General features: G+C 37.5%; 1 protein-coding gene across 5 annotated transcripts in view; it reads right to left on the bottom strand.

The window, feature by feature from the left end:
* kirrel3b (kirre like nephrin family adhesion molecule 3b) overlaps positions 1-25,265 on the bottom strand; it is a 199,510-nt gene that overhangs the window by 53,183 nt on the left and 121,062 nt on the right. For all 5 annotated transcript variants that reach the window (XM_084123891.1, XM_084123893.1, XM_084123890.1 and 2 more), the window contains exons 2-3: positions 17,310-17,459; positions 8,773-8,922 (exon numbers count right to left, since the gene is read on the bottom strand). In XM_084123891.1, the coding sequence (XP_083980017.1) occupies positions 8,773-8,922; positions 17,310-17,459 (300 nt within the window). The remainder of the gene's footprint in view (positions 1-8,772; positions 8,923-17,309; positions 17,460-25,265) is intronic.

Raw genomic sequence — 25,265 nt, 5'->3', positions numbered from 1 at the left:
TTCCATAAAATTAAGTTTTTATGTGTGTGCAACTGTTCAGAACTGTGCTAGGTAATCATATTTGAGTTAGTCTCAAAAGTATCTTTAATTGTCATTACCGAAACAGTCATGACCGAAACATGCCATCATTGTTTTGGTAGTGACAAAAGGGAACACATAATCATTTATTTGGGGGAAATAAACAATTTTCTTTGTACAGATATGCAGATCATTAGTATTTTATTATGTTTTAGTAGTGTTTTATTATGCAAGTTAAAATCCTGTAATGTGATGTGGTCGCTACCAAAACATTACTGTCACTACCGAAAATGTGCCGCCACGACCGAAACATGGATGTTTTGTCTAAAATAAAGTATACTGAATTATCAACTAAGAGGTTATTATAGTGTTTGATTCAATGCCTGTTCAAACTAATGAATCATTAACTTTGAAATCAGTATGATTAACTTAATTAATGCCTTTTACAAAGAAAGATTGGGTTCAAAATACAATAAATCTCATAAATTACACTTGAAATATTGTTGATATTGTAATTGTTATTGATATACCTGTGATTTTTTTTTTTTTTTTTTTTTTTTTTAATAGCAAAACATATATTTACAAGGTAGATGTAAACAAAATATTAATAGGTCAATATAAGCCTTCTTATCAAATTATTTATTATTGTGTTTCGGTAGTGACAAATTTGGGGAGAGGAAAAATATTCTGAAAATACAATATGAAAATTAACTGCACAATTACTAGAAATGTGTACCTTGGATATTATATAATTTGCATACATAAACAATTTGTGGAAAAATACACCTTTTTTTCAAACGTTTCCAACTCTGACTTTGAACCAATTCTGTAGAATGGCCCTTACCAACCACATCCTCCTTATTCCCTCCCCCAAAACTAAAAAGACAGATAATAGAATGAGGACTGATAACAGAGATTCATCTTTTCTTTAAACTTCTACGTAATTATATATATATATATATATATATATATATATTTTTTTTTTTTTTTTTTTTTTTTTTTTTTTTTTGGCCTATGAAAGTAGTAATTGGCAGTTTTCAAATAATGCTAATGTGAGACTCTGGTCATAATAACAATTAAATGAAATAGGCTACAATTTATTTTTTCAATTTTTAAAACTTCAGATCTAATAGATATCTTGTTTGCCAGTTGGAGGTCTTATTTTTCCATTGCAGGCTCAAGTACAGATCTCTCAGTAGATACAAATGCACAGTAGGATTGCTCCACTTCAGGCTTTTTACAGGCAGTCTTGACTCTTTCTTGACCTGCGAAGATGGTTATTGCGGATATTTATTAGCTTTCTCATGCGGATCCATTTTAAATGTGACAGAAAAAATGAAAATTGTATTTCTGAGTTAGATGTCCTTGCTAGAAATATTTAATTTAATGTGTTTAAGGGCATTTGGATTAAGTGACTTTTTATTAGTAACTTTCTGAGTGTGGCTGATCATAGCAGAGCAGGGCAAAGATGGAGAAACACTTTTTTAAAATCATATCAGTTAAATCTCAGCTCCACTTGACTGCTTTTAGCAGAAAAAAAAAAAAATGATTAAAGAATATCTTAGTATTATTTTTTCTGGTAGATTTTGCTATGAATATAATCTTGCACAATTACTAAAAGAAAGATTGTCCATCTCAAAGGGGGTATTTGAGCTCCTTATATGGAGACAATATATATATATATATAGATATATATAGATATATATATATATAGATATATATATATATATATATATATATCTATATATATATATATATATATATATATATAATTTTCTAAAAGACAGCTTTGGGAATCAAGACAAGTCGATTTTGCAGAGTTAAGGCTACATTCCAGGGTCATCATTTTTTGTTGATACTGGAACAACATTCCTGTCTGAAAATGTTGTCCTAACCAGAGGTGTAAAGTCCAGGGGTCAGAAAGTAAAAGTCATGCAATATGTTAATTCCACCCATAAACTCATCTTCTGGCTGAAAACCTCTGCTAATTAGCAAATCCAGGTGATTGGAACAAAATACTGAGGAGGACTTTTACTTTCTGAACCTGGACTTTACACCTCTGGTCCTAACCTTATCCCTACCCCTAAAACTAACCCTACCCATAAGTAATCCCTACAATCAGATAGAAATGATGGGTGAATAACACTGATGTAGAAGCACCTAACTCTGGTTTTAAGCCTAAATTTGATATAAACTGTAAACATTTTCCTTAAATTTGATTGGTTGATTGGAATGTTCTTCCAGGGTCAACAAAGATGTTGATTCAGGAACATGTTGCTCTTGCTGAGATCAGGTTCTGCATTTCTCTTCGCAGACCTCAGCATCCCAGAGCCGTTCACTGTTCCTCTGCCATAGGCCTGTCTCTACTGATGGCTGTGCCCATGCACTACAAATGGCACTGGTCATTAAAGGAAGGAGCTGTTATTTCGGGCTGTGGCGCTGAGGTTTTGTGTCAGACATTCCTTACCTAATTTTAACTCTCCCAGACACTCTTAGTCTGACAGCAGTACAAAGGGCAACCCTGTAGCCATGCAAGCCATCATCATTACCGGCCTGTTTGCAAACTCTGCATCCTCTAATGGCTTCAAATTAGCGCTTTACCGCAGTCACTCGATAGATTTCTCATGAGTCAGTCAGCAGCGCGGATTGATCGCTCCTTTTTAATTACTGGCCAGTGGGCTGCAATTCTTCCACCCTCCACTTGGCTGGGAAAACCTCAATCCATAATTCTGTCTTTCTGTCCTGCATGTCCTGATATATTGCCTGTTAGCAATCTCTCAGTTGCTTTTACAGTTAAATTCTGTCATTTACTCACCATCATTTCTTTCCTTGAAGCACTAATAATTTGAGATTTCTCTAGGTGACTGAAGACTAGCTGAAGACTTGATTCTGTCAAGCTCCAAAAATGACAAAAAAGCAGCATAGAACTACATTAAAACTAGTATACGACAAATGTTCTAGGTCTTCTGAAGCCATATGATGGCTTTATATGAGAAACGAACACGTCAAATCATTGATGTAAAACCTGCCACAACATATGCATTGTGGCTGAGTTACATCGGAAGAGATTTTCAAGCAAATAATGACCTAAATGATGGTCTTTCCATCACACAAAGCTATCATATGGCTTGAGCAATCTTGTGGAAAGCACAGTGTTTTATGTGTTTGTGCCTTCATTTACTGTCATTGTGTGGGAAGGACCTTTTTTCTTTTTTTTTGCTGCACGGAAGAAAGAGAATCTTGGAACAAGGCAAACTATCCCTTTAATGTGCACTGATTTATTGGTTGTATGTATTTGTAATTTACTACTGTACTGAACTGAGAGTTGAGAGAGCAAAAATATCACTGAACAGAGGAGCAATTTCACTGTGAAAGTTTGTTGTTGTTGTTGTTGTTGTTTTTTTGTACAATATATAAGACCATATTTTCAAAAAACATTATTAAACAATAAATGATCTGTAGCCAGAGACAAGACCTGGCTCAAGGTGACAAGACTTTTAACTTGTAGCATGTGTCTGAAGAAAACAATAAATAACATGCAGGCAAATGGATTTGCAATTAACCAAATGGACTGAAACATTGGCTCAATCAACTGGGGACCTTGGATGTCAGCGACAAGCTTTTTAAATCAACTGGATGGGCGATGTTTCAGTTCCAGGAACTAAAAGGAAGGGCATGTGAGAGAGCAAGAGAGCGATCTCTTTTATTCTCCAGAGTGGGTTTGATGCAATAGTAATTGCAGGGGAGGAAATTTCACTTCATTTACAGTGGGCTTCTATAGCAGTGGCTTCGCAGGTTGAGTTATTGACATCAAAAACAAGATTGTGGAAGAGTGAGGTGATATGGCCTGTAATCCAGCTTCTGGGACGGGGGGGAAAGCAATCTGTTGGGAACCGAATGGGTGAGGTGGTGTTTTGCCTCTCCTGACGTGTCTGGCACAACAATGAGGCCCGTCTGTTTCAGCAACGGCTCCAGTCACCTGCTCACGTGGCTGCTGCGGGCTGTGATAGATGGATCGGCAACGAAACAAGAAAGAAGAGGAAGTGTAATCGAAAACATGCCAGGAATGGAGACAAGTGACATACGTGGCTCACTGGCCCAAATCAAATCTCCCTTCACAGCGCTGTCACTAATGTGTTGCTTTGCGGGAGGCAGAATTCAACGGTAAACACTCTGCGTTCCATATTCTAACTCTCCATCTCTTGCTCTCCCCATTTCTTTCACTCCTCTCCATTTGGCAGAGTCTTTACGGGTATGGTTTCAACGGCTCGATGCATGAGTGATGCCCGGCCAGATTGCCAGTGTTATAGCAGAGTGGAGTCAGGGGTTGGGAAACCAAAGGTGATGGAAAGAAAATAAGATATACCTTTGAATAAGCATCAAAGTGTGCAGGAAATAGAGGTGCTGGGGCACTGGCAGTGAGCGTGGGCTGGGTTTTGGCGTGACCACTACAAGCAGACTCATTTTGTTTTCTGAGAGCATTGTCATGGCCTCTGACTATGCAGTAGGTTGGAAAAGAGAAGAAGTTGTTATGAGAAACGGTTGGGTACCTCTATTTGAAGAGGCGTGGTGGGGTCAGATTGTGAATAGGTGGTGGTTGGAAGCTGGTGAAGTGTTTACGATGGGTGGAGATGACAATGAAGCAGTAAAAATACCATCATAAGGTGCACTTAGGAATCGGCTATTGGGGTTCCTGCAACGTTAGTAACTGCTTGTTTGGTCAATCAGCAACACTAGAAAGTGAACTTCACCAACAGGCAGAAGGCACCAAAAAAGCATATGGATCAGTTATTTATAATAACTACATAACAGTCTATAATAACTAAAAGGAAACGTCTTTTCAAAATCAATTTTTTTAAATGTCCTTTCACTGTTTGTATTTATGGTTTCATTTAGTTGAAAAACATTTCCATCACAGAAGTATGTGTACAGTAAATTGCAATTTGCATGTAGCTTAATAGATCCAGGGGAAACAAGCCTAGATGCTGATCAAAGCTCAAAAGTGTTTCTTACTCAACATGTCAAAGTGAATTACACCACAGAAACGCTGACAACTTGACGTTTGTAAGTAACAGAACATCTGTAAAGAGTCTCATCTGTCATTCAGGCTATAGGAGTGTGTTTGCAGATGTGTCTTAGGGTCACAGCCCAGCAGGGTGGAATTGCAAGCAAAGCTAATCGTCCGTTTAAATAACATCTGCATCAGTGTTGTGCACAGTTAAATGTGCAATAGTTCAAACACAATGCTACATAAACCAGCTATTTAATCAATTTTGTCTCTAATATTTAATTTAGTAAAAATCATCTTTTAGCAAACACAGACTGGGTTTATGGGATTTGGAAAGCTCTGAATGTTTGCCAGCAACTGTTGGTCCAAAATAGTTGCGAAAAGTTGCATTGGCTTTCAATAATGGGACTTTATTGTTGTTAATTTCTTTCTTAAATTATTTTACTTGCAATTCAGGTCAAATTTCCAACTTAAAGTCTATAAGAATTGTTTGTGGCTCTAAGGGGTGACAAATTGTACATCTAGGTTTGGCATGTTTGTTTGCATTTGATTCATAATAAGTCAATTTAAAAGGATCCTATCTTGTGAAAAAAGAGATTAAATGAAGTTCGGTGTTTTTCAGGGCATTGCACTTGTGTGGAACTGAAATCTGGAGTCGAATTGATGACCTTTGTTTATCTTCATAAGACTATAAGCAGGACGTTTTCAAAACATCTTGCATCTTGTAATTTGCAATTAAAAGTTAATAATCTCCATGCCTTGAAGCTGTTTATCAAATGATAGGCTAAGACTTTGAGACTTCCAAATGCGAAGTAATACACATTCCAAGTGTCTTCACCTATTTATTTTTTCCCGCAAGGACACTTGATCTTCCATTAGTTGTGAAATCATAATTATACATTTTTGCAAAAGGGAAGGATAAATGAGTGGGGTAGATTTAGCCCTTGCATCTTCCAAGGATTTAATCCCTAGAAAAGCAAATATTTTCTAATGGGCAATTTCAGCACTTGCAAGATAACAGAATATAAGATCATCTGACTGCTTATGCTATCACTTTGCATACTTACTTTTTATTGTAGGGAAGAGCAATGAGAACCATTAGAAGCAAAATTGAGATTCAAAATCTTTAAGAGTATGGTGGCAGTGAGTAACCATTTGATAGTTTCAGTTTTAGACGATCTCTGTCCATTCATTACTCTGCTGTCCATCTTCACGTGGTCTGAGATTAATGTTGAGTGGACACGTAAAAAGACAAGGATGGCGATGTTTTAGAGAGTATATAATTAGCCCACAGGGCTAGGTAGAAACTGCTAAAACAATAATTCTGAAAAAGTGACCTCTTGAGGTTAACCCACTAAATCCCAGAGTTCTGCAAAGGTAGAGTTCAAAATTCAGGAGTCTGGCTATAGTGAGCAGATTTTACCATCTCGTGTCATGGCGGACATGATGATGCAGGTTTTTCTTTGATGAAGGAAAGTTTTTTTTTTTTTTTTTTTTTTCTTAAGCTTTTTCCAAGTTTTTCAAGCAAGTAACCATAAGTGGTTCAGAAATTTTGTATTCAGGATAATTCACAGTTGGGATTCAGTTTTCTCCACTTTCAAACGCTTGATCAGATATCAAAGCCTCTAGCGGGATTGGCTGAGCCAGGCTATATGTGGAAGTCTGTAGAGAGTACACCTGCCCTAACCTCAGCCTTCAGGCGGTGTGTGAGGGAAGGCTGAGTCATGAAGCGAGGGGTTGAGGGACCACTTCAGCTGTCAGGTAAGAAATACTGGGAAGAGCTGGAGTCACACTCCCATTCCTGTCATCACTACTGCTCAGACCAGGCTTCTTGACATTGTAAAAGACAGCCAAGAGATCACTCTGCTACAGAGCTTGCATATATTACAAGCACAGGTTAGAAGATCTGGTCACCTATTTTTTTCCCCAAAACATTGAGGCTTAAGTGGATAGCTACTGTTTAGTTAGTCAAGTTTTTTCATTTTCTTATTATTTTCAGCCACTCATTATTAACATTTGGGTCCGTCAGGAGGATCTGCAGAGTCGCAGGTGCTACACACCCAGGAACAGCATATGATTTGAAAGACATATTTTTATTATATCATTATTTTTTTCTCTTTTTTTTCTTAGTTTCTTTACCTCTGTGACTAAGCCACATTATAGGCATTACTGATGTCTACATATTGTTGTTCAAATATATTCTTTTGACTGACATCTAAAAGTCTTGGAAGTTAAGAATGAGTTTTTCCAGCTTAGTTTGTTAGTTTTTATTGGGGAGGATATTTTGAGTTCCGGAGGTTACACTATGTTTTCATAATACAATGGGTAGCACTTTAATTTACAGTCCTGTTTCGCATGAACATACTATGTACTTATTGTAGTAATGCCACTAACTAGGTACTAACCGAGAACCTACCCCTAAACCTTAACATAACCCATGTAGATATCTTACACTTCTCAGTACTTTTGTGGGTAGGTACACAGTAAGTGCAATGAAAGTGCATGTACTGTACACATAAAGTGCAACCATACAATGACACGATCCTTGTCTAGGCCCATGAAATTAATCATTGAATAGCCACAATGATCACAAAGCCACTAGCCCCCTGGTGTCCAACTTGACAGGAAATTAAACTAGACTGGGATGAACTTGAGGTTCTTGGTTTTAAGTTTGTGGGGGATAATTAGCGTTATCAGTGCCCATTGAGGCAGTTCTAAAGCAGAACTAATTAAGGCCCAATTAATAATGACCACAGCAGGAGAGAATCATGATAAACAAAACAGCCTGTGCATCATCGCTTTCAAATCATTTCCTCCAGTCAATTCACCAATCAAACATATTTGCAAGTTGACAGTGGTGAATGATGTTCCGGTCATAAGGTGGTTGTGATACTTGTAGCAGTGGGATTTAGGCGACTATTTTGTCTATGCTAAGTGCAAATAAGTCATTTGCAGAGGGGAGCAGCAGAGAGAAACCACAGACCACGTAATTTGTCTTCTTTCTTCCTCTAATTTCCCTCACTACATCCTCCCATGCAGGTCATTATTTTAACTTTTCATTAGTGGAGATCAATAAAGCAAATCACATTCCGGCTTGCGAGCACATGTGCTCCATGGCTTACCCCACCAGTTATATAACACCTCCCCAATCTTGAGCCCACTCAGTGCTTTCACAGTAACCCACAGTTTTGCCTACTGGTGCGGGGAAGAGCTATAACTTGGTGGGTGTGGGTGGTCTTTTTTTTTTTTTTTTTGAGCAGATAAACCTACCAGGTGGTTGATTACAACCTCAGCACAGATAACACTGTTGCTGCCCAATATCGCAGATACAGCAACACTGAATAATAACCCAATAAAACTTAATTAAGATTCAATGACCTCTCTGGTTTAATAATGAAGACAGTGGGATTTGCAGCAGGAAATTAAAAGTGAGAACTTATGGTACTGCAGGGGAGTTTGGTCAGTGAAAAATCTATTTTTAATACTGTACATTATTTTTCGCTGATCTCATTCTCAAGGATAGTTTGAGATCACCGTAATCAGTCTATGTGCATATTTTGATTTAATTTGAGAATGCTATATGGAAGATAATTAGAAATAAAATAAATTAGAAAATGTAATTTGTAATCTGAATGTTAAGAAAGGGACATTTGAGATTGCAAATAAGCTTTTGATAAAAGTATGCAAGTAAGCTATCGGCAGGACTTCTTCGTCAGTCTTAATTTTTACCCGCAGTTGTGACTAACCTAGGACAGTAAGTCGAGCGGGACGGGACCTCATGGCGGCCTGGATGGCCTGGCACTCAAACACAGCATCATCCATCAGCTCCACCCTCTGGATTCGCAGGTGGTGTTCGCCAGTTCCATGATCCCCAACCACAGCATAGCGAGGATAACCTGGAAAACAGGGAAGTTGACTGGTTAATGCCCCAAGACCAGCAGAGACTGCTTTAAAAATGCATTTTGTGTGTTTTTAAACGTTTCTAATTAGATAAAATCCAGAAAAATTTTAGCTTGTCAGTTTCAGAGTCGCACTAACCGCGCACCTAAATTAAAGAGTTTTTCATGACAGTGTAAGGTAATCATCAAATGCCACAGGGAGTAAGTGTTAGAGGCTGATGCAACAGTGGCTGTTTGTTAGCAACCACTGCGATATCAAAGGACATCAGTTGAATTTATTGTATATTATTTGCATTTGAGATACAGGAGATTTCGTCTGCTTTCATGGATGTGTGGAAAACAATGAAAATAGTCATTTCTTGTAGCCTATTTCTTACGTTCAAGTCCAAACCAAGGGCTTTCAACCCCTTCTTCTGCAAAGTTAAAATACTGATGACTTGTTTCCCTCAGGACAATAAAAACACCCAATGTGAGACAAGAATCTGCACATCTGTGACCTTTCTAAAATAAACGAAAGATGAGTAGATGTGTGAGTCTTTCTGCCGTTTGGGGTGACACTTTCTGCCGGTTAGGGTGAGACTTTCTGAAGGTTGGGGTGTGATTTTGTGCTGGTTGGAGTGAGACTTTGTGCTGGTTGAAGTGAGCCGCACTGATGATTGAGGTGAGATGATGGTTGATTGAGGTGAGGCAATCTGCTGGTTTTGCTATAATATGTTCAGCTGCTCCTCAGGCGTCCTGCTGTAGGTGTGGTACTTAGTAAGCAGCACACAGAGCCAAGAAGATTGAGATGTGTTCTACTGATGCAGAGGAATTGTGATTTGCAGTTTAATAATACATTCAGCAGGATGTATTTCAGGGAAAACTGACTGTTTTACAACAGCAAGCAGATCCGAGGGCCTTTAAAACCCATCAGCAGACTATTTCCTGGGCATTTGCATAAGGAGCGAATGCAGAAGCTTGGTTTGTCACTATAGGAAATGTAAATTGGGGAGGAGACGTTTGATTGTGTCATACTTTACGGTACATTTCACAAGCTCTCCGTGTGAATGTCTTTAATGTCTCTCAGGAGGCAAATACTTCTAATTATGAGAGATCTGCAATTTCCAATGAGACCCCTAAAAAGTGCTGTCATTGCTGTTAGTGCAGCCTCTCTTTCCAAGGCAAGACAGTAATTGATGGCTGATGGGTGATACGGATTTAATAGCATCAGAAGCTGATCTCAGCGTATTTCTCTACAGAACGGAGCGCTGTGCATTTTCCCCTCAATTTAATTCAATATTGCTTTTTATGTGGCTAAATTTACACCTTCAGAAGTGATCTCGCTTCAAGTTCCTGCTTCCAGTCTCCACAGAGCAGCCATTTGAATCTTTGCCAGTGAATGACCTGTGGCAGAATATTGATTTTTACAGCATCCATCGATATGATTCATGTTCGCTCCAGAGAATTCTCTGTGACATAATCGTCATGCACCCTCATGCTCTCGGGGCACTCAACACCAGCAAGTCCGTTTTCTATTTAAAGTGTTGTTGGCTCCGAAAAGCATATGTGTTTCAAACTGAAAGGATTAAAAACAGCATGTGCTTTTGTGGTTGATTGGGTTTATATAACTGAATCCACTTGTTTAGAGATGTATCACCCATTGTCAATTTGAAAGGGCATCCCGATATCACCTATATCTTTTCGAGTGCTGTGTGGTACGAAGTCCGACCTATTCCTAAGCTCTACCACGGGGCTATTACTGCAGCCATCACTGTAATCTACAGCAATGAGGCTTGAAAGAGGGATGTGCTTTAACATATTGCTGAAGAAAGGAGTGAAAAATAGACTGGACTGGACTAATGGCTTTTAAGTCCTTGAGCCTGCCTGTTGAAATCACTGTGCCAGAAAATGCCAATTATTGCCTGTTGCCTCATTGGATCCCATTCACTTTTAATAGACCATGAAGTGTCTCTCATTTCCCCTATTGAGGAGAGAGCAGCAGACGATTATGGTGCAATGTGTTTTATCTGCCCACATACAGCTTTTAATTTCTCTAAGTGAGTGGGAGACAGAAAATGGGCAGGATGAACCAAAAAAACAAACATTTAATAAGCCATCAAAAACAGTCTGTGCCCAAATCAGCTGGACTACATTGGAAAGTTGTTTTGAAGGTCTTACCAAAAAGATGATGAGATATGTTATGTAAAAGGAACAGCCTATGTTGACACTACATGATATAAGTGGCCAGTTATTTACCTATTTTTGACCTAATTTGTTTTCTGTTTGAGATTGCAGACTTTGTGTTGAGAGTAAATAAATTGGAAATAAACCCCCCAGATTATATGTTTAATATCTCTGTTGTTTATTTTAGATGTCACAGAGATTAAATGGAGAGCAAACAGAGACTTTTGTTTAAATCTCCTGCTCTCAAAATAATCTCATGCTGGATGTCTACTTGAGAGATTCAGAAGATCATACTGTGATCCCAAAAGTCTGCAATCAGAAATATCTCATCAAATTCATTCAAAATACAAAATAATAGTTATCCTATCCCACATTAATTGTACTCTTACTGTATGTTACAATTGTCAGTGGCAGTCTGAGAAATCGTTCAGACTCGTACTGAAAACCCCATTAAGTCAACCTCTGGGCAATACAATTAACCTTGACAACTGCCAGGTTACAATTTAAGGCCTGTAATGTGAACATAGCCAAATCAAGTAGTGTTTATGGTGTCCGCCAGTCAAAGCAAATGAAGCTTACAGAGTCATTTTAATGGCCATTGACTTGGTTCGATACTGTGTTTATTCCTGATGAGAGATTGATGGGTTTGTTGCAAGCGGCATCTATTGCCACTTAATGCCTAGCTGCAAATCTTGAGGTCTTATTTTTCAGATGGATGCAGAATATATGCACTGGCTTCTGAAGACATTACTGCTTTATCAAGCACTATGAATACACAGTCATTTGCAAACGCTACTTAGCAACATAGACTCTACCGCAATGCATTGCTTTGACCTAGGCAGGCTCTTATTTTACATACGTCATATCATAATACAATATAATGTGCTATTTATTTGTTTGTTTGTTCACTGAGTGGGGCACACTTAAAAGTCACACACACACACAAACCCTCAATAAAGCAAGTAGGCTTTGAATGTGTGAGTTTGAAATCAGCAGGGATTTACTTCCTACAGTGATCCTGTAATAAAGTGAAGGAGCAATCCTAGCTAGTATTTATGCAAGCTGACGCCAGTCAAATAACAAACAATGATTAACTGTGATCTAGAGATTCAATCCACCCACCTGTATCATTATCTGAGCTTGGCTGGCCCATACAAATGCAGTTCTTTATGAACCCAGATTTGTGTATTCTATCAGTATGTTCGGTATGATACACATTTCATCTCTCATCTGGACACCTCTTAGATTAATATATCATTATATAAATCATGCATGGTTCACCCAAGAAATGCACAACAGAGGATGTCAGAGAGAAGAATGAAATAATTCTGTCATTGATCACAATGAATCCCTAAGACAACCCACGTCAACCAAAGCAAACAATATAAAATAGCCCCATTAGAGTTAATGAATCCATCAGGACAGGAAAGGATTAGTCTGTATGTCGGATCGATGGAAGGGGGAAAGGGCCGTGAATGGAGACGTGACGCAGTGATTAATGGTTTGAGGGAACAAGTGAGTGTATCTGCCTGTCGGCTCAAACAGAGCAAATGATTGAGAGAGAATGTGATAATTACATACATAACTGTTATTTTCCTCCATTAGGTTTGATTCTGGTAACCAAAATAGATTCAAGGAACCAAAATATGGATATATTTTGTAGATAGCAGGGATGGTACTTGAGTATTTAGATTCTAGATTTTAAAAACATTTGATTTTGATAGTCCGCACATCAACTAGCGTATTCATTAGTGTATTAGTAGACTGTCAGCTTAATATCTGCTATCACTTTATTTTGATGCTCCTCAACTGACTAACTAACTTTGCAAAAAAATGATTCATTGACTTAGTTGAATTTGCAAAAAAAAAATATGTTAATTGGTTCCACATAATTAATTTTAGCTACATTTAAACAAATGCATTACGTTGAACTAAGTTCAACATAATGCATTTGTTAAAATGTAGCTAAAATCAATTGTGTGGAACCACTTACGATAAAAACATTTAGGAAATTCAATGAATTTACTGAAATCATTGAATTTACTAAAAAAAATTATCGTAAGTGGTTCCACACAATTGATTTTAGCTACATTTAAACAAATGCATTAAGCTGAACTTAGTTCAACGTAATGCATTTGTTTAAATGTAGCTAAAATCAATTATGTGGATCCAATTAACATAATTTTTTTTTGTAAATTCAACTAGTCAATGAATAATTTTTTTCAGTATACATGTCAAATCATTCTACTAACCTGAACTCTAACCCAACAATCTACTAATACTGTTTACATGTACTTGCAAATTAATGAGAGTTAGTTGACATGTAGTTGTGGACTATTGAAATAAACCAATAACTAAATTTAATGAGACTAGCCCTTTTAAGTTTCAATAGTACTGACTTGGTACCCGCAAGATCTCTGACTGTCATGTCGCTGCTTTCAAACCTTTACATGTGTATTTGTATATGTATGGTCTAATCATGTAGTGGAGACCATTTTATTTTATTTATATATTTGATTTAAGCACTTGAATTTTAATTATATGTGTTTAAAATTATTTTAGTTTTTTAATTACATATATATATATATAAAAGAAGAGATTTATTTACTAATAGTGTAATGTATAATGTGGCAGCAAAACTGGATTAGTATCAGCTACTGAAATTTTGATGTAAAAATCTTAGTAGAAAAGGACATTTGACATTGCTCTTTGAGTGTTGCTTTCTATGGATTTTTTCTTTTTTGCTCTCCCACAAAACGTTGGCTTTGAAGTGAACAGCGCAAATCCGAAAGCTACTGTTTGGATTACTGATGTGCCAAGTGTAAATAAAACAATGCATCAAAATCGGAATCAGCATTCTGCTGTGCTCTTTATGTCCAAGCATGCTTGCGCAGTCTCCCTGTCTGGTTATGTTTGGATATTCACGTTTACACCAGCAATCCACACAATGCATATTCATGACTTTTATTTGTTTGTTTGTGGCAGCATTGAACTGATGTCTTTAATTAGAAGCAGGAGCAAAAGGACCTCCACGAAGAATGTGGGGACCGATACGAATCAGCCTCTTTTGTCTGCTGATTTATTAAACATATTGTTTGCGATTTCTCATTTTAATCAATGTTCTCCCAAATTGAAACAGCACTGAATGAGAGAAGCCTCTTCCATGAATAGCTGAGTAGGCTGATATTGAAATGTGGAGCTTTGAGCTGTTGTAGTCGCCTCTTTTTTTATGTGTGCAGCTGCTAGCTTGGAGTACGTAGTCGTAGATGTGTCAATTTTCTTTATTGGACGCAGTGTTACTTGTTGACGCAGGCAAGACTGATAAAAGGAGCAGCTGTGCAGTTTTATTCTGTAAAGTGTCATTCATGTAAAAGCAATGCACCTCCGCCCTTGTACCCGAAGCTTGCTTTTAAAGTGCTCTTTTGTCTAAAGCACGGGCTCTCGGCAACTCGAAAAAAATTACATGCCATAAAAAAAGAGAGACGGAGAGAGCGCAGGACTTCATTGAAATTCTTCATGGCCCTCTGAGCGCTGGCCCGCCATTGATCCGCATAAAGAGCTAGATGGGGCTGGCTCGTCTCGGATTGGGTCGGCCCTCGGCTCCCGGCCGTGACTGTTAAACTGCAGCTGATGTGCCGTTAAGTGCCGCTCTCTGTCTCTCTTCTCATAATCGTGAGTCCCGCAAGCGCAGAACCTCTTCTCACCTCCCAACCCCCACCCCGGCTTCAATTCACCCTCTCTTCCTCTTTGACCACTTTTAAAGCTCTTCTCCCAGTGTTTACACTGCCAGGGCCCAGCTCCCAGGAGCCTGATAATGACAAACTCGGGAGCGGAATGGATTTATCAGGGCTCAGTTGCCTATTGGGGTCTAATTAAAGGCCACTATCAGTGCCAAAAAGGCACAGAGCAGCAGCCACCAAAGGTCAGAGGCAAAAAGACCTGTGATCTCCAGCGGAATACATATTTAATTGTAAGGATAAGCCCAGCAACTGTTTTTAAAGAGGCCAACTGGGCTTTACGTCATGCTTGACACTGGAAATATCCCAGGACGCTTGGCAGAGCTGCATCTGTGAGAGAAAAATGGAGTAAAAGGTTGAGTTCCCCTTTATGCGACCCATCGAGTTTAGGGAATCGTGCTAGAGTCTCTAGGCCTTTGTTAATCTACACTTTTTAAAACTGATGCTTGCACCTGCTCTTTCCAAACAGTAATTGCATGCGCTGTAATCCAGGAAATCCAATGTAAATGTCATAAAGAGGGACCAACTGTTTCTGATCAACCTGACTATGAATAAGTTCATGATGTTCAAAGTCTGTAGGTGGAAGGAATGAGAATCCAATGGTTGTTAGCTTAAGCAATTAACCAAACAAGTAGCTCTTTGCTAGTCTAGAAGAGCCTCACACTTCACAAGCTATTAACAGTTAAAAGTACTTAAGAGGTTATATTTTAGTTGCTCTTGTCCTTCTGCGCCTGACACCAATTCGACAGTTTTTAAAAAGCAATCACACCCTCTGGCTTAAACTTGTGTACCAAAGTCAGCTTTAATTACAAAAGCCTTGTTTAAAACCAATTTGGTTATTTGAGAGGCAGATGAAGACCGGCTGCTAGTTGAAGTATAAAATGTATTAAAATTAGCTGGAGCTGTGGACACGTTTGCCTCTTGTTCAGTCACTGGGGTAAATTGTTTGCATTTTAAAACAAGCTTATTTGACCATAAAAAGACTGTTATGAATGCTGACATTGGCTGGCTTATGCAGGTTAAGTGCTAGTGTAGCAGATGACGCTTAGTAGGTTTGGATGATCGACTGGCATGATCTTTCCTGTAAAGATGGCTAAGCAAGCAGAACCTGATTTCACCAAGTGCAATATGTTCCTGGATCAACATTCCAATCAACCAATCATATTTGAAGGATAGATTTACAGTATGTGTCAAGTTTAGGCTTACAACCAGGGTTAGGTGCTTCTACATTAGAATAATTCACCTATAATTTCCGTCTGATTTTAGGGATAATTTATGGGCGTGGTTAGGTTTAGGGGTAGGGATATGGTTATGATTACATTTTCGGACAGGATTGTTGTTCCAGGATCAACACAAATCAGAACATGCATCTTTTGGGGATGGTGAAGCTTGTCAACTGGCATTGTTTTATGTAAACCTGGTAAGGATCATGATCCAGCATGACCGTTCTTGTTAAGTTAGTAAAGTTGCTTGATTAGCACAGCCTTTCCTGTAAAGTGGTAAGCAACGTGGTGTTCAGGCCCATTCTCAGGTTATGTGTTTCCTTTAGGTCTTTCCTGTTAAGCTACCAGTGAGGCTAGTTAAGTTGGTCTTTCTTGAGGAGACAGTGAAGCTTGTCACCTGTCGTTTGTATGTACCTGGTTAAGCTTTTTTTGTTAAGCTAGTTAAGTTGATCGACTAGGGCAGTCTTTCTTGTAAAGTTGTAAAACTAGATGACCAGCATGGTCGTTTTTGTAAAGATGTTTAAGTTAATCAAGCAGGATGGTCTTACAAGTGAAGATGAATGGTTAAGAAAATCTACCATGATGTTCTTTATTTTATATTGATGATTGTTAAAACTACTTAAGAATAGAGTTCTCAACGGGTCGGGTCGAAAATATGATCAAATGACTCGGGTCGGGTCGGACCTCAGGCTTAATTTTTTCCGCTCAGTGAAAAAAAACAAAAAAACATTTATTAATCATCGCTGCTGTTCACCGTAAAGAAAGTCTGGCTGCTGCGTGCAACGTGCATCATGGAGAGGGGCGGGGGCAGACCTGACGCCGCTGCGTGCACGCCTTTAGCCTGGAGAGAAGAAGATGGAGTTGGTGAAAAGTAAACTTGCCGCAGGTGAATTCACCGTCGCTACTACAGCCTATTTATATATTTAAAGTTTATTGTTTCAGTTGTTTGTATTGTTTGTATTGTTAAAAGGCGTGAACAATAAAGGTTGATTTGAATTCCAGTCTGCTGGTCATGATAATACGTGTATGATAAAAAAACATTTTTTCGTGCCGGGTTCGGGCAGATAATTCATGTTGATGTGTCGGGTTACATCGGGTCCGGGCTTTAAAAGCCACGGGCCGGGTCGGGTTGTAATTTTCAGGCCCGTTGAGAACTCTACTTAAGAAGCTCAATGGGTAGATTAGCATCAAAATCATAACATAAACTGGTAACATTTTCAGTAGAGTTTGTTAAATACTAAACTGTTTGCGACTTTATTACCTGCAAGATCTCTTCCGACGCCCAAAGCGAGGCCATCTTTGATCCACAGCACAACACCATGGTATCCAGGGATGGAGCAGGGTAGCGTCACAGGCTGACCAGCCACAACTACCAAGTCCTGAGGCTGCTGTGAGAACACGGCATTCACTCCTGAAACAAACGAGACAGAAAGAAAGAGTTAAACATTAATGTTTTAACTACAGCCTTCTACTTTTGCAGCTCTTGTCTCACACTGAGGTGTCTTAAACACATCAGATACATTATGAAATGGTTAATGTTACATGACCTCATTTGAAAAATGTATGCAATGAATAACTCTCAAGTACTCAAGTATGATTAACACGCAATGTTGAAGTGCACTAAAGGCCTCTCTTCAGCCTGTCAACATTGCATCTTTCACACATAGAAAAGTACATGAAGCAAATGAAGTTAAACTCCATTAGAGATGAGTGGTCTGAGAAGGCTGTCAGCAATAACGCAAGACGCCTCTTAAAGAAAGGTTTCACGGATACGAGAACAAGCGTCATAGAAGGAGTAAGAGAAGGAAAATAGCTGCTGTGTTCCTGTATCTTTCCACTGGTGGGCACAAAGATACCAGCACCTGTCACTCGGGCAGTCCAGGTTTGACTGGTTAGCATTGTCAGTTGGCCCCAAAGATTTCTGTCTCCAAAGGGAATCTAGTTAGAAGACAAATGTCTTGTATTTCAAACTCCAGTGTTACATATTGCATGTGTAGTCACAAACACGCACTTTCAAAAATACAATGGTTGACATCAGCTATCAATATTGCAATGAGTTGTCTCACCGGAGAGATGACGAGTTTCTTGCTGGCAGTACTGATAATAATGGGAGTCACACTGGCAGTCATGCTGAACTCTGCAGCTGTCCCTGATGTGTGCCTATCTACAATTGAAGAAGATGGCTCATATTTCTCATTCCACTTTAAATCTCAGTGTATGTCTTAATCAATACTCATTTCTGTGGAATACATACCACCCTCTGTTTCTTGATGTACTGTATGTGTGTGTGTTTCTAACTTAGTTATACTTTACTAAAAAGAAATGTCCCCAGAAATAAGCAAAATATATGACAAAACAGCCTTTGGAGGATGTTTATCCCTTACAAAAAAAAAAGTACTGTGGCCAAAACCACTGTACAGAGATGGAATCAGATGGTAATATTATGTTGCTCCATATTATTCACAAAATATTATTAATATTCCCAAATACAGGGCCAAAAACGGTACACAAATAGTAAAGTGGTTCTTAAAAAAATCCAATACATTAATAAAATAAGCTTTGCTTTTTTCCCCCACCAAATTTTAATATTCAATTCATATTTGTATAGCACTTTTCACAATACACATCGTTTCAAAGCAGCTTTACAGAAAATACATGGGTCCACATTATAATTTAGAGTGATCTGTTATCTGTTATAATAAGAGGCAATGTTAGAGTTTAGTAATGGATATTTTCATTTTCTTCTCTATTTTTTTTTTTTTTTTTTGCTTTACCTTTGCATGTCAAATAAAAAAGTTTATCTTTTAAAATAATTGAGAACATTTTCTTTTCCGCTCTGTCGAGCAGTTAATAAACACAAGAACCTGCCGTATGTGAACGCACACTTCTGATCGGTGTGTTGTGGACATGAAGCTAATTATACAAGGTTGAGACTGACTCATTCAGACGCATATGAAAATATGTAATTTTGCACGTCTCTATCGGAGTTAGGGTCAGCCTGTACTCTGTAGTAACCAATTACCTTTATTTGAAAACAGTTGGAGTCTATATGCAAATTCTCTGCTAGAGACACATCTGTGTGCGAATCTGTAAGAAATGTGCTAATACCTATAAAACATGACATTTTCTAGATTAATGTTAAATTAAACACACAGGGAGGAGATAATTAATTGCCAGAATCCAGCAGGATGTCTTTAATGCTGTGAATTCCATGGATTAGTAAACAAATCAGTCATACAGTACCTCTGTCCTGCCTCCAGTATAATGTGATGAATGGCTTGTTAAAAGCTAAACATGAGTCCACAGATTGATTTATACAAATTCTCCCTGGCGAAACCCAACGTCTGCTGCTCCAACAAGCCATTATTAAATCAACAACTGCAAAGATGCACTATGAATTCTTGTAAATATATTGGGCTGTTCATCCTTGAAGGCTAGCAGGCTTGCCTGGACACTTCAGCGTTTCTCATTCTGAGCTGTAAGCTGGTTTATTTGTTTGAGCGTGTTTGTGTGTGTTTGCTGTGAAGGTCCTCTGTTGATTACTCAGGTACGCTTGCAGAGACTGTAGATGTAGGAACTGTGAATCGCAGCGGACCTGCTTCCAGGCTGCCGAGAGACATCAGGTTTCTGCTTGTCTTGTCACATTATAGGAATACTGAGTGCAGATGAATGCTTCATTGTTCTTCTTTCTTTTTTGCTGTCTCTTCCACTGCGAGATGTGCATTATCGTATCGCCCATTCTGTGCAGTAGCCGATTGACCCCTCTGCTGTTATTGCGCTCAGTGCACTTGTTAACCTCCGACATCTTAACTTCCCTCAAATACCCACTGCACAAATGAGTTTGATTAGGAGAAGATTGACCCTCTCTGGACTTAGATTCCAACACATTGCTAGTTATTATGATGAACGCTGATTATTTTTAATATGGCTAACTAGAATAACAAAGTAAAAATGTAGAGATTGCTTTTTTTTATGAAACCCATGACCTCTGTCTTTAATCCACAATCACAGACGTGCTTCCATTTTAGAAATGCCAGAGAGGTGGAAAATAGTGATTTGCCACTGGATGAAACAGAGAAAAGAGGTTTCCTCACCCAAAGTATTTATAGCAGAGAGTTCATTATGGGGTTAGATGGATAAAATAGGAAAGTGCACAGTTCTAGCATATTTAATTGTTAGCCAACAATGCTTACCGTTAGTGCTCTGAATCCTTTAGTCCTAACAGTAGTGGCATAGCCTTTTCTTTGGTTAAGAAATGCCTGTTTTAGTAGTCAGAACATGACTGTTTGGAAATGTTCAAAAACAGGCAATTTTAAAGTATGTGTTTCTCTTTGAACTGACTAATTCATGAACACAAGTAATACTATGTTGACGAATGAGCAAAAGAGAGATCTACATTTGGTTTTTAACATTAATGTTAATATTTAGTTGTATCATGGGCATGCTGTTATATAGTATGTGGCAATATTCAAAGTGGATGGCAAATTATTAATAAATGCAAATTATTGCCTTTGATGTTGTGATCACAATTATTAATGTTGATTAACATAGTCTTTGGCAAAACCTCAAAAAGAATATCCATTTTCGTTTTGTACATTATAATGTCACAATGGCTAAACTGACATGCAGAAACTTGCACTTTATCCGTTATTGGCAATAACATGAAAAGAATTATCCTGTCGATCAAAATTTTAATAATGGTGCATCCCTAATCATTATCATTATTATACTGTACTACATCAATTCATCCCCTCAGTTTATAAACCTTACTCACAGATTCTTAAATTGTTCCCTCAGTTTAACAAAACACGCACAGATTAATAAACCATACCCCCAAATTTCCAATCTGTGCCCTCAGATTTTTAAACCATAATAATAATGTACTAATAATAAAGAACAGTTGTATTTTTATAAGCAAATGTTAACAAATATTAATATATTGTAACAAATGTAATAACTAAACTGTACTAATGGGACCTTATTTAATTTCAGAAACATTGCACTGCATGGTCCACCATTAACTGTCTTTTTCTATCTCAAGTAATAAAAAAAGGGGTCTGCTACCATGACTATCAGTGTTTTCACTAATGGGAGTGGGAAGTCTGGTCAGGGAGGTTAACATATCCTTCTTAGTGATCTATTTGCAGCACTGCACCACCTGGTTCATCCACTCGGACAGCAAAACACCGACCTGTTTTATTTCCTCCAAACCACCTCAAGCGGCAGGGAAACATATGTAGGTCAGTGAAGAGGAGGATGTAGAAAAATGGGTGATGAATAGGGAGGGTTGAACTGGGGGGCTTAAGTTCACCCACTCCGGTGGAGGAATTCACAGGCGTTTTTCAGCGACGCTTCGGTCGCATCTGGCAGCATTCCGCTTCGATGCTCATGTAGCCGTCCTCAGAGCAGACCCTTCCTCTTCTCCCTCATCTTCTCGCCGTTCGAGGCCGCCAGCTGCACAGCCAGCCGTGCGTGGAGGAGAGTGAAGCGGAGGAAACAGATTCTACTGCTTTATAACACCTTACTGAACTAAAACTATTCTTGCTGATTATGAACGATTAATGCTAATTTTCGAAGTAGCTGGTAAAGCAGTACCGGAGTGGGCGGGAGTGACACTAATCCACTTTATAAATGCTTTATTTAGAGAATAATCCTGATAAGATGCAGTCTTTTTGAGATGTATGAGCTGGTCAGGTGTAGCATGTGTGTGTTGATACACTGTAAAAAAAAAATCCTAATTTTACAGAAAATAACTGTGATTTTTTGACGATCATTTTCTTTAATTTTAAATTGTACTCAAAACACTGTAAAATTACAAATAATATCTGTAAAATAAAAATTCAGCTGTTATTTTAGGTATTGTGACATTAATGACAAATTACAGTAATTCACATTTTTTATACAGAAAATTTATTGTATTTTTCATACAGTATTTTTTCTGTTTTCTTAAGTTACATAAAAATGTATGTAAAATTACAAATATAATCTGTAATTTAACAGAAATAAAACAGTTAAATGATAAAATGGTCAAATGACTGTCAGCCTCCCAAAAAACTGTAAAACATCCTAAATTAAATAAACTGAAAAACACTGTTATTTTACAGGTATTCCTGAATAATCACGATCAAATACCTTCATTGTAAAAAAAAATGTAAAAAAAGGGTCAAATGACTGTCAGCTACGGCTGCCAAACAAAAACCTTAAAATTAAAGTAAAATATGCTAATTTAAATAAACCGAAAAAACACTGTTATTTCACAGGTATTTCCTGCATTATTATGATCATATACCTTCATTGTTAAAAAATCTTAAAAAAATGGTCAAATGACTGGCAGCTGCGGCTGCCAAACAAAAACCCTAAAATTAAAGTGTAAAAAACTTTAAAATAAATTTGATGTCACCATGATTGAGATCAGTGTCTGCTTTAGTTGGGCTCATGACCCTTGAGTTTATAACTTTTGTTTTTCTCTGGCTGCTTTAACTGTGTATTTGATATACATCTGTTATAGCAATAAATGCAGGAGAAAATATCAGATGATCTTGGTCATTCATTGGTGATGTTAAAGTCATCATATGATGATCTGATTCACTGATGTGTCAGTCAAATCTCTGAATATGTTAGCTTAGCTTACATAATATGTAGATGGAATTTAGCTTTATACAAAGTCTATAAATGTTATAATTTTTCACATAACCCTTGCAATATTGTGGCGTCAGTATTATAACAATCTGAAAAAAAAAGAAAAAAAAAAGATATATATTGTACAGAAAAAAGTTTTGAGCTGGTTCATTATTTTAGTAGTATAGAGACATCAAAAATCAACATATGAATCTCAACAATGGTGACAACCAACAAAGCCTTTTTGTGACTATAGTAATTCAGATTTTTTTTCATTGTCACCATTGTTGCGATTCATACGCTGATTCTTGATGTCTGAGTGAGTCTATGTGATCCTGTCAAAGCATTTTCTGTATAATGACTTCATAAAATCTGAGTATCACAGCACTGCAGGTTTAGCAGTTTTGTTATGCAAAACGAACAACTAATATTTAGCGACTTAATCAGATATTTCACTTCAGGTGGTATTAATAAAGCAGGACACTACATGATGACTATTATCACTAAAAAGTGACCAACATCATCTGATCTGACTTTCTCTTGGATTGCTACAATTACAAACATGCATCAGAGACACACAGTTAATGCAGCCAGAAAAACATTAAAGTTAAACACTAAAAGGTCAAGAGCCCAACTAAAGCAAACACTGATCTCCATCATGGTGACATCAAACTTTATTCTTTTCAATAAAACTTCAACTTCTAAACCTCTGTTAATTCTCAATAAGAATGTTAGTATGAAATAAATAAAGTCTGGATTGTAATAAGTGAAGATGCTGAGATCCTGAGAGATCTGGTAGTGTTTAATGTTCTGTTGGGGTTTAAAGTGTTTCTGTATGGTGTGTTTTGTGTGTCATCATTGTGTTGAAGAGTAGAGCCTGTGCTTCAGTCCAGGATGAGCAGAGAAACACTGATGATATGCTGCATGTTGCTTTATTTAACAGACAGTAACTGTGTAGTTACTGATGCAGTGACGTATAGTCACAACAAATCATGCATGTAATTAACTGCGTGCTTTTCAGTAAAAAAATCAGAAAATAAATGTGAAATAATTGTGTTTTAACTGTGTGTTTCTGTTAAAAAAGATTAATGAAGATTTCTGTAAAAGTATTTTGCACTTATTTAAATTAGGATATTTTACATTAATTTTAAGGTTTTTGTATGGCAGCCATTGCTGACAGTCATTTGACTTATTTTATGGGATTTTTTTTTACAATGAAGGTGTTTGATCGTAATAATTCAGGAAATAGCTGTAAAATAACAGTGTTTTTCTGTAAAACATTTAAGGAAAATTTCTGTAAAAGTTTTTTGCACTTCATTTAAATTAGGATATTTTACTTTATTTTTACGGTTTTTGTTTGGCAGCCGCAGCTGACAGTCATTGACGGTTTTTTTAAGATTTTATTTTTTACAGTATATTCCGGGCATGAATCCGGGCGGATCTGTCAGTGGGGTCTGTTACGACTGCAGGCAGTGCCTTGAGGGGCTCTCCTCCCTCCAGCTGCGTACACACACACTTCAAATTGACCATGGCGTGTTAGACCTGAATGCTCTTAAACCTGAATCTCTTCATTTGCAGGTACAACTACACCATTCAGGTTAACAAGTTCTGTGTGAATGGAGTGTCTGGACAGGAGTGTCCTTGTTTTTAAACAAATTGCAACAAATTTCATCCTCGCCCTTCCAGGCTACATCTGAGTTGTACCATGCGTGGTTGGGTCGGGAATGTCTTCAAGTGCTAAATGGAGGTCATGTCGCTTCGAATGGTAGGAGTTTCTCCAGCCAGACTTCATGATGTTGCATAAAGCCAGTGAGTCAGAGTAAAGCCTACTATACGGTTTCCCAAACGGGAGTTCGCAAACTCCTGGGGGTTCGTGAGGGAACTGCAGGGGGTTTGTGAGTTCATAAAAAGCTAATAATGAATTACATCTAATGTAAAATTAAACTGAATGGGGCTGTGATTTAATTAAATAACTGTATAGTCTGATTCTCTGCGTGTTAGAGAGAGAAGCGCTCAAGGGTTCGAATGTTGAAGAAATTAAGACATAATTAGTATTGTAACTTAGTAGTCTATTATTATAATTTACAAATATTTTTTTTTATTCTATAGTGTAATTATTCATTTATAAATGTATTATTATTATTATTAATACATTTAATTGGGTTCCTACCACACTATGTGAATGTAATGTGGACTGAGACACATGTAATGTGTAAATTTAACTGTAACATGTAACTGAGAAAAATGTAAATGTGAAAAGAGTCGACTTTAGAGTCCAGATACAAAATCAAGATAAAACACGTACTAAAAAAGATAAAATAATATATGTTAGTAAAATATTAACTAAAATGTCTATACTTAAAGTAAATATTTCACGTCTAAGGGATTTTCGGCTGACCCCTGCCCCACTAGATTGAGAGTTTTTTTTTTTCTGAAATGTGTCAGTCGGTCAGAGAACAGGTGATAAATTATAAATGATAGTTTTTCATGTACATGTATGTCTTCTAAAGAAAGGAGACAAACTCTGAGCATGTGATTGCAGTACATATAGCTAATCAACAACCCTTCTGTCAGTAAAACATTTAGGATATATAATGTT

Source organism: Abramis brama (assembly GCF_963993115.1).
Source record: "Abramis brama genome assembly, chromosome: 9".
NCBI lineage: Eukaryota > Metazoa > Chordata > Actinopteri > Cypriniformes > Leuciscidae > Abramis > Abramis brama.
The sequence above is the reverse complement of the archived record's forward strand: the minus strand, read 5'-3'. Positions and strand labels throughout refer to the sequence as shown.